Below are 11,195 nucleotides of genomic sequence, written 5' to 3'. Positions count from 1 at the left end.
AATATGATAATCTACGCAAACCAATAGTTCGTTATCTGATTCTATCAGGGTGTTGTGACTGTGAGGATGTACTGTTGGGTTTGTGAGAGCCACAAATAGATTTCAAAGTACAGGATACAGTATATAAACACAGATTTGATATTGTATCACTATAGAATACAATATAACATATATAAAGTAAGCATTCACACCAATATTACCCACTCGTTGTTCATTGGCTGTAATTTCCCAAACAAATCTAATGGGCGTATATTTATCTATTTTGTATGTTTTATATTTTATACGTTATGAATTAATTATGCTAATTACTATGCAGTGTTGATTATGTGATAACTAAGATATGTCCTTGACAGTAAACAAAAGTATGAACAATCTTGTGGTGATGGACCAATTCTAACTATCTTACTTGAAATCCAGAATCCAGTTTCCATGACTGGCCCCAAAATTCACGGGTGGATGACCAATGGCTTAAAAGCCAAAATGGACATTTTGGTCTGTATCCCTTGGATAGAGGGAACCCTTTTATGGATGCTGGATTCAAGACTAACAGACTTTTGAAATTTGAAAATTGTGCGTAACCCAAAACTCCCAAATTCAAATGTTATATTTAGTAATTATATAATGTTTATACTAAAACGTTAAAGATGCTCCACCGCTGACAAATGGTATTTTTCCACTATCTAAAACAGGAGCAGATGATTTAGTATTTTTCTTCAGTTACAAAAGTTACTTACTTTACACCATTACCGCCATTGAAAAGTTTGAGCTGCTAATTTTAATTTCAAATTAAAAGTATGAAAAATAATTAATTGCATCCCAAAAAAAATCCGTGGCACTATATCCTATATGGAATGAAGTACTGATTGCACATGCACCAAAGGCAAAATAAATTATCTTATATTTTTTTTGTTTTGTTAATTAGACATATGTATACATAATTAAACACCAATTATTGTTCAAATGATGAATATCATTTATGCTCTGTCAGCGGTGGAGCATCTTGAAATTTCTTAATGACAACACTTTATAAGATGTGTATAAATATTACCAAAGGGAGATAACTTATGTAGGCTATGCCCGTTGTTTAGTCCTTTTTCATATACCTTTTTGAAATAAGATTTGTTGAAATTAAAATGTAAATAATTGATTAAGATCTTTTTTTTTGCATCAGCAGCTTCAATGTAATTTGCTTTATAATTCTCTGACTCTTTCACATTTTTGAAAAGTATTTATTTATACGTGGCTGCTTTTCAAAATAATAGATTTTCATAATCTTTACTGATATCAGAGTGACATTTCAAAACAAAACAAAATTCATCTTCAACATCATTAACACACAAAGAATTAATTGGTGTCGTGATGCAATATACTTATCAAATAAGAATAGTGTGTTCTTGTAATTTCCATATGATAATTTATAAACATAAATTATATTTAAAACGTGAACGATTGAATGAAAGTTTTAATGAATTTGCGTTAGCATTTAGACTTTGCCGCGTATCATTTTGGAAATAAATTATTCAACCAAACTCCCATGTATAGTAATCGGTATTGGTTTTGTCGAGCACTCATCAGCCTACTGAGTAATTTCAAGCTACCTATTTATAGTTTAGCAAAGAAATCATAATATGAATCATCCTATCCTAATATACATTGTCGATCAAATATGTCTGTAGTCATAGCTATAGTAAGTCTGAATTTACATTTTTCTGACAGAAGAATCCAGAAGATCAAGAAAAATTCCCCATATATAACGATTTTGTCTACGCTGTAAAATTACTAACGTATCGAGGACGAATTTATGTCTTATTCTGTGTCAATTAACTGAATTAAACCAATAAATACCTATTATCGAAACAAGCCTATTACGTTCTTTATTTCCTTGAGCCTTACAGTTTTTCATTAATTCTAATTGACTTACGTTGATCATATATATATACTGATGATCAGCAACAGCTAGTTTCTTGAACTCAAACGTTTTTTTTTAAACTCATTTTTTAATGTATTGTTTAATAAAGCATGTCGAGGTGATATTTTGGGGTTTGTACTTTTTGATGAAATTACCCAGTTTTAGCAATTCTTGGGCATGCCAGATTACAGGGGGTAAATGAGCGCCTTGTAGTAACATTTACACGGCTTGCAGTTGTATCTCAGTTTTAAAATAAAGTTTTCGGTGTAATACCAGTCAAACTAAATTCTACTATTTTTAATGTAAGATACATTTATTTACATAGATACTTAAATCTGATTTAAAAGATATACACATTTTTAAAGAATATAATTTATAAAGACATAACTTTTATGACAAACCAAACGTTTTTTGCTTTGTTATTTTCAGACTTCAGAAAGCATTTCACACTTTTCGTCCTAATTTAAGTTATCTACGGTATATGTTTAGGTTCCTTGAAACCTTATGACCATCCACTGTCAGATTTTTCCATTATATTTTCACCATTTAAGGCAATTTTCGTTGATAGTTATTTATTCAGAACATATCAAAACGTCTCTTGTATATCAATATTAAAAATGTCAGGTAAGTCAATAATATTTATATTCCAAGTCTCAATTTATAAAAGTTACATGTATGTAGATATTGAAAAATCAAATGTCAAGCCTATAGAAATCACGGAATGTGCATAATGGGTACATAAAACAGACTTATATGACGAATCTGGTGTCATATTATTACGGTTTTTATTTCATAATAAAGTATTTCATATAAAATCAAATCGTGTCTTTATCATCTTCCACTCAGTGTAGATGTTATCAGGATAAGATAATTATTAAAAAAGGACCAAACAAAGAAACAAGATAATGAAATGTGTCATGAGTTGTTAAACATGTCATTAACTGATGATTTCTTGGTGAAAACATGAAAACAAATGTAATCTATGAGACATTTGAAATACGTTTCGTTGTGTCCGTGATGTACGTGAATGTTGATCATGTTGTCAGTGTATTGTGGAATACTCTGAAAGGTGACAGAATACCGGTTATCTATGTAAACAAGAAGAACTGAAGACGTTACATGATAATCAATCGATACATCACTCAGGTCGTCAGTCCGTGAAACCCTGACACAGGTATGGCCAATCACACGTTGTTTGTTTATTTACCCGATTAAAATCCAGAAAACTTTCACTGTAAAAACAACGTGCGATGGTCATAGTTTGACTGACACCTATACCCGACTCCCATGCGCGACTCCCTTAACCAGCACGCGATTCTGATTGGTCGATCGCGCGCCGTACTGACTACTGTTCACGAGCATGTTTTCTTAAACACGGCTGAACAGTTTTCTCAATTAAGGCGATAAAATCACCGGTATTCGGGGACATTTCGTCAGTGATCGGAAAATAATCGAAAGCGTTAATACTCTGGGATCTTATAATCAGTGCATACATAACGGTATTAGTTGGAAATATCTCCTCCACCACATCGCCTGATTTGCATATTTAGTTACAAGATGAGGCTGACGGACTCTAGTTTGGAGTATGACGAAGATGACTATAAGTACATCACTGTGTTTGACGACGACGAAGATGAATCTAGCGAGTTCAAAACAAAATACTTCAGAATGATTAAGGTAAGTCATCTTATTTACCGTTATAACAAACACAAGTTGATTTAATTTTATCTTTTTTTCCCACCAACTTTTTTTGTCTTACCTTTTGGTTATTTTTCATAACACAGTGTATATCAATATAAAAATGATACACATGTTATCCCTATACATTCAATTAAAAGTAAGATTCTACATTGTTTTATATTTTAAGTGACTAACCTTAAAAAACTACGTTTATTTTCTTTTTTAATAATGAATCATAACAATTTTAAACCAACATTGTGATAACTGTCGGTTAACATTCATTTAAAAATCTCACAACATTGTGTAATTCGTGTCATATTTTCTTCCGTAGTAGGCGATGGCTACCGTTTTATTGATAAAATATATGTAATATTTTAATACATGATTAACTACTTAACTACCTGTTTTAGAATTGATAGCGTATTATCATAATGACCCATCTGGTTAAATGTCAGGATTATCATTAAAATTGTGAGATATCAGATTATCTCTAATTTACATGGTTATATATTCATTAACAAATCAAATTGATGTCATTAAATTGGTAACTTATTTTCGGTTAAAAATTATGTACGTACGTTTCTGCTTTATAGTAAAATATATACTGTGTACGTTATTCCCAGAACTATTAATTTGAAATTACCGATCAAATTATTTTTTAGGGGAATTCTTTAATTTAAGCTGTTAATCACTATGGTAGAACAGACAAAATCCTCAACACACCCCAAACCGCCTTCTGGAGAATTGAGGAGAAACCACATCTGAGTTTTCAATAAGTGACGCGCCCGTAGTTAAACAGTACTAATTCAATAGAAGGCGTTTCTGGACGGAGTATAAAAACGCTGACAAATCAAATCAAAGCTCTGTCCATCATTCTATTGTTGGCGAATCCTAGAATGGGAAATTCATTTTTTATCGAAAATCAGAAATGCGTTCCAATCTTTTGTGCCACGTGAGAGAATATTACGATTCCTGAAAAGAAGATAATTCCTTAAGCTATCGCCATGAGCCGTGCATGCATACCATATTGGTGTTTCATTTTCATAGCAGATATGATTCAACCTTTTAAGAAAATCGCATCTCGAACCCTTTTAGTATGAACGACTCATAACCGTATTTTATATTTTACGGACCCGTTAAAGTAAGGAAAATGCGTGTAGGTTTGTCATTGTAGAGGGGTTGATATTAAGACTAGAAAGAAATGTATTATGTAGTGAAAGACATGTCCGTTTTTACGTTGAAATTCCATTTCTGCCTCGTGCAAAGTCTTCTACGAACTCCATTAAAACGCCAACTTTCGGTCGGCGACTTTCAGCTTGGCGGAAGTACGTTACCCCGTACTCTTTTGATCCGCACTCGGTTTCCACTTAGAATCTCCATCTGACTGGCTTCCTAACTCTTCGACGAGCCGTCACCAGCGTCCGTCCATTAATAGGACGCTACTAAACCATTTAAAGGTATTTTGCCAGTGTTACTGTCACGACAACTACTAAATGAAAATCCATTTGTTTTTGTGAAAACACTGCATTATTATTTGAGATACGAAACCATTATAGCTAATGCCGCTTTGTCATAATGGATATTTTCTCATTTTTTTCTCCTGAAACATTTTTCTCTTAAAAATTATCAACCGACCTGTGTTAAATGGGAATGATGGAAAGGTATCGGACTTGAATGAGCGATATATTGTCATATTAAGCAAAACCGGCTTAGATACATTTTCGTACATGTATACTAGTTAACATTAAAACCGACAAATGCCTTAGCTGCATTTTACTTCTAAAACAAACCTTTTAAGATACATGTTCGTACAAAGTACATATTAAACCAAATATCAAAATTCTAATTTTATTTCAAAACTCAAACGATAGATTGTTTCATTCCCTACGAAGTACATTGATACAACATCAAAATAATGAAACCGTACCAGACATACATACATTTAGATATATTTTATTTTAATATTACAACTCATTATTATTTAATTTAAATTCACATTATTAAACAGATCGCAGTGACCTAAAATACAGACGCGCGGAGAAGATATACCATTACATAATTTAACAACAAAATAGAAATCGGTTATGTTTGGAAACAAGACCTGTGGTGTTTTGTTATATTTATTTATGTTGTATATTAACACCTATACATATCTGAGATCAACAATCTTAATCTCCTTTGATACCGACTTTTCTGGAGTCGTACTGTAAGAATGCACCCTACCATTGTACTAGATAAGTATTTCTGTACGTATACAACAATGGCGTCTCGGGGATAGACAGGGTCACTTATCGCCGCCCGCCCCACCCACCGGGGGAGCACCTCCCGGGTCGTGTTCATACAACGACCGGCTTGTCCTGACCCGTATGGGGTCAGGTCAAAGAGGCTATATATATGCCACGGATAAGAGGATTTTAAAGGAAAACAATCCACTATTTTTTTAGTACAACGCATTGAGTCATAAATATATTTAAACATGCTCATTAAGAAAATAAACCCGATCAAATATGATCTACTAAAAATAGAATCAGAGTCGCATAAAGCGCGTGTCAAAATATAATAGGATACTTTATAAATACACACAACCAGATTTTTTTCTGGTAATTAATGTAAGTTACATTTACGATGTTTTGTTTCCAGTTCGATAAAAATCCGTTAAATATAATAATAACAATCGTATTATATTAAATAAATAGTCATGATAGATGTACGTTGCGAATTATTCATTTTTACGTTTATAGTTAAAAACTAACGCCGATTTCAGATCGATAATATTTGATAGTCACAATTAATTACATAATCTGAAAATTATGTCCTAGAATTTATTTAGAGTTAAGTACCCAACAAATACATGACTTGACCATCGGTCAAAATCTCCCGGGCAGGCGCCGGTCAGTGGTATTTTCTCTGGACAAGTCTCGGTCAGTTACATGTCATTTTAATGTCCGATTTATTAAAGCGATAAAAGACACAGACTTTCCTCGCTTCAGCCGCTGAAGCATTTCTCCAGATGTTTCAAAAACCTTACCGTATTGTCAACTTAACCGTGTTTCTAGACATTAACATAATTCCTCATAATGTATAATTTGACAGACAGTTACTTAGATAATTTGAAATTACTTTGAAGTTTTTTTTTTTTTATTTTGTATAAAATAATTAGAGAAAAAACTCGAATTAATTTGATTTTCTTAGCCATTTTAGATTCCGACGCTGCATGTTTTGGTGGCTTGAGACGTAGAATAAGATGCTAGAGCTCGAGCACCGGTTTTAACACATAGTTAAAACATTAGGACGGGGGTTTACTTAACTGCAATAAATCCGAAGTGCGCTCTCAACAAGGCACTTAAGTGTGTTAGCCGTGAGGGATTTTACTGTAAAAGCGGGGACAACCTCTCTGTTTTGTTTTACTGGATTAATTAACGCTGAATTGATTATCACTTATCACATAATAGAAAATCTGGAATGTCATCGACGTGACACTACAGGGGGAGCTCAGCGTCTCGGCGCAGGATGTTTGGGGAGGGGGTAGTACAGTAGTAGGTTAGGGAATATTTCTGATAAAAATAGATAAATAAATAATAGAGAAAAATAAATCGTCTAATTTAAACGAATAGTTTTTATTTATTCTGTAAGCACACATGCTATTAGAATGTAAAATCTGAAAACAAATACATCACAAATTGTTAGAACATATTTGTTGTACAAAAATATACTAATGTCGTTTAAAATTAAAATCTTATACACAAAAAAAAACATAAGAATCATTTCTTGTTAATTATTGCCAATATCTGTATTGCACTGTAAAAGTGAAATAATCTATTCTTACGTTTCCATTGTATGGCTAATTGTAATAAAGCTATATGCCAGCTATAGATACATATATAATTAGAGCATTTTTATGTCCACATATGTATTCGATATTAGATATGGTAGTGTTGTCAAATATCCAAATTATTTATAAAATACCCCTTTTTTATTCAAATTATGAAAATAAGCGTGTTTTTGTTATTCACTGTTTTTATTTTGAACAAGGATATTCTACTGTTTATCTAGACTTGTTAATATTTTATTGATGTGTGTTTCAGCCTGACAGTGAAAATGGTGACCTGTGTTTCGGGTGTGGTGACCTCATAGCTGACCGCTTCCTGCTGAGGGTGGATGGTCAGTCTTGGCACATGTCATGTCTACGATGCTGTGTATGTCAGACCAATCTGGAACGCCAGACCTCGTGCTACATCAAAGAAGGACACATTTACTGCCGGACAGACTATACCAGGTTAGGGTCAGTTCATATAATTCTTCATATATAGTCTCCCTCCAACCTCCACTCCTGCTGCATACTTGATTTTATTATTTCACCGAATATCTGTTCATATTCCCCTCACCAACCCCCATTTCTATTTTCGTTTGCAAATATTTACTAATTTCCCCTCTTCCCGAACTTTCATTTACATTTCCCAAAACTCACTTCCCGCATTACTTTGTATCCATTTAATGTATCTCATTTCCCAACATTGCTCATATTCCACCACCCGCTTTTCACTCCCAACCCATTTTTTTTCTCTTGAAGATTTTCTATTCCCATCTTCTAACTTTGTTCCTCGTCCCCTGAACCATCCCCCTACTCATTCCCTGACTTCGTTCTTTCCATTTCCCTTCGTCAATCATGTCATTTCTTTTAAGGGATGGTAATCAAAATAACCAAAGAACGATCGTTGCTAATATTTCACAATAACACAATTCCTAACCACCGTTCACTTGTAAAATTTTCATTCCTTTAGGATAAGCTAATATGGAAGAAAGCGATGCTCCAAATTGACTCACAATTAAAACGAAAACATGTGAACATGTCAGCAGATATTATGTTAAACGAATGAGCGATTCAATATTATGACAATTTACCGGATAAATTGACCGAATAAAGGGAAACTCTCTAAAGATATTCAAACCTCATTGTTATGTCCCGTGGATTTCGGATCAAATCAAACCGAATAGACGGTCTGTGCTCGTCTGGTGTATCTTCAATGCCAGAAATGAGCTTCCCCAATGTAGGAGATAAATCGCGTCACAACGGAGCTCCACGGACCGGGCTTTCGTTTATAGGCCAAATTAGCATCAATTGAAAAGGTTGAACATCGCAACATCGTACGTTCGTTTGATGAATACAAATTTATTGTATTGATTGAAGGTAATTAGGCAGAAAATGGTGGCAGATCGGAAAATATCGACAACCAGGGTGTTCCCGGAAACACAAAATTAGCGTGATTTCCGATAGGCCTGGTTGGTTAGCTTGAAATCTCTGTCTGAGTTGTCATCTGTAATTACACGCACTCTAAGGTTACAAACAGAGATAAACAATACAATATGTTATCAAGTGAAATAACAAGAAACATTACATAAATTAGAATCTATATTATTCCACCACGGTTAAACAAAAATTTTGAAAAAAAACGATATTTGCTATGACATTTTTTATACTGCACCACTAAACTATATGTATTGATAACAATGGGGTCTGTTTTTAACATTTATTGATTACCGTCCTTGCTTACGGCTGTTTATTATTTTACTAGATATGAGAAATATATACTTAAATAAAATCTTTGTCTTATTACAGGGAATTCGGAGTAAAGTGTGCCAAATGCTTCCGGTCAATCCAAGCTAACGATTGGGTGAGGCGAGCACGTGACCACGTGTTCCATCTCGCGTGTTTTGCGTGCGACAATTGTAAACGCCAGCTTTCGACAGGTGAAGAATTTGCTTTACAGGAAGGAAAGGTCCTCTGTAAAACACACTACATGGAAACTCTCGAAGGGGGTCCGAGAAAAGGTGAGATTTCTAACACTGTTTTTTGGTATAAGGTACCTCATTGTCTACACTTTCACAGTTTCTTCACAAAGACCATGGTCGTGAAAGTCTTGAACGGGCCAATTATCACCAGTAGTAGTGTAAATGATGGGTATTGAAGTAATCACTATACTATTATTCTTTAGCAAAACATGACCTTGTTAAATACTTGAAAGATCAAACGTAAATAGACAATAATACCATAAAATATGTGATCTGACACTTTGATCTTCGTGTACAAAGAACACCGCACTTTCATTATATATGTAACGTATTATAAATGTTGAGCAATTTATCAAAATTATTTTACATTTATTATATCTTTGTTTTTAGATTCAGAAGGAAGCCAGAAATCAAAGACAAAAAGAGTGCGCACAACATTCACAGAAGACCAAGTGCAGGTTCTTCAGGCTAATTTTCATCTTGATAGTAACCCAGATGGACAAGATCTCGAGAGAATCGCCCAGATCACGGGGCTTTCTAAACGGGTGACGCAAGTCTGGTTTCAGAATTCTAGAGCAAGACAAAAGAAACAGCAACAACAGCAAACCCAGAGCGGCAACACCAGCCCCTCCTCCTTGTCATCGCCCTCTAAACTGTCTAGTAAGTATTTAATCCCTCGGTCCAGAATTAAATATAGCTTTTATATTTATTCTAACTTCAATACTATATCAAAATTGTGCGTTTACATTATCATGGAATGTGAAAATAGTGTCACTCTCATATGAATTCTTTCTTAATATGAATATTTTGGCGAAGGGAATTAGCACAATCATCCAATTTTCATATATAAACACGAAGAAAAACAAATATTGAGGCGTTAAGAAACATTCGAGTTCAGTACGAATTCAATAATGAGGCGATTATTATTATTTTGTTGTTTTATATCACTTATATACAGGTTATTAAAGTAAAATCTTTTGTTATTTTCAGGCCCATCTAACTGGTACATCGGCTCTGAGAGTCCTATGAGCGAAGACAGTCCTTCGTTTTCAGACTGAGGCTGCAATCGCTGGCGACGGTTGTATGAAATACAAACTTTGTGATTCGCGCAGATATGGAACAAACAATTTCATTGGATAGTTCTGGTAATCACGTGATGTGTTATATCAGTGTCGTAACCAATGTTGTGTGACCATTTTGTGACATTTAAATGTGCTATTTAAAGACAATTTGGGACATGATTTGTCTGCATTCATGCTCATGTTGAACAAATATTTATATGTGTGTTATTGTTCAACATTCGTGTGTGTTGCCGCCCCATCATTATGCCGTGTTCGTACAGTGAATTTGGCCCTGAACTAGGGCGATTGAACACTATTTAAGCAGGGGTTGAACATGAATTAATGAACCACCAGCAATTTGGTGCATCTGTGGCTTGGTAACCAAGGATTTTACAGATTATGTATATTTTATTGTATAACTACCGGTTTTTGTTGTTTGTTTTTAATGTAACGTTATACAAAATGAAATATAAGTATAAATATGTCTAGTTGTTTGTCTGTTTTATTAGTTTCTTTTATCCATATTTACATTATTTGCTTTTCAAACTCATAGTTTTCGTCCATGGTGCAGTATTATGAATTAGTATTTGGAAAAACGTGTAAAATAAAATTTCTCTTCTGAAACTGAGAATATCAAGAGAAGAGCATTTTCATTGGCTTAAAACGTAAGTTATCAGCATATAACAAAAAAAAAAAAAAAAAAAAAAAAAAAAAAATGGCCGTTTATAACGTTTACGGAAGTGAGATCACAGAGT

At 33.7% G+C, this 11,195-nt stretch overlaps 1 protein-coding gene across 1 annotated transcript; it reads left to right on the top strand.

Moving 5' to 3' along the window:
- The first annotated feature begins 3,282 nt into the window (after positions 1 to 3,282).
- LOC138322384 (LIM/homeobox protein Awh-like) lies at positions 3,283 to 10,924 on the top strand. Its single transcript, XM_069266423.1, has 5 exons — positions 3,283 to 3,586; positions 7,675 to 7,865; positions 9,207 to 9,418; positions 9,770 to 10,039; positions 10,370 to 10,924. The coding sequence occupies exons 1-5, from the start codon at positions 3,467 to 3,469 to the stop codon at positions 10,435 to 10,437; spliced, it is 861 nt and encodes a 286-aa protein (XP_069122524.1). The 5' UTR covers positions 3,283 to 3,466; the 3' UTR covers positions 10,438 to 10,924.
- Positions 10,925 to 11,195: the final 271 nt, after the last annotated feature.

Source organism: Argopecten irradians, chromosome 4 (genome assembly GCF_041381155.1).
Source record: "Argopecten irradians isolate NY chromosome 4, Ai_NY, whole genome shotgun sequence".
Taxonomy (NCBI): Eukaryota; Metazoa; Mollusca; class Bivalvia; order Pectinida; family Pectinidae; genus Argopecten; species Argopecten irradians.
The sequence above is the reverse complement of the archived record's forward strand: the minus strand, read 5'-3'. Positions and strand labels throughout refer to the sequence as shown.

Coding starts and splice junctions, on each gene's coding strand:
- LOC138322384 (XM_069266423.1), top strand. CDS start 3,467: ATGAGGCTGACGGACTCTAGTTTGGAGTATGACGAAGATGACTATAAG. Junction 7,866..9,206: donor TGCCGGACAGACTATACCAG/GTTAGGGTCAGT, acceptor GTCTTATTACAG/GGAATTCGGAGTAAAGTGTG. Junction 10,040..10,369: donor ATCGCCCTCTAAACTGTCTA/GTAAGTATTTAA, acceptor TGTTATTTTCAG/GCCCATCTAACTGGTACATC.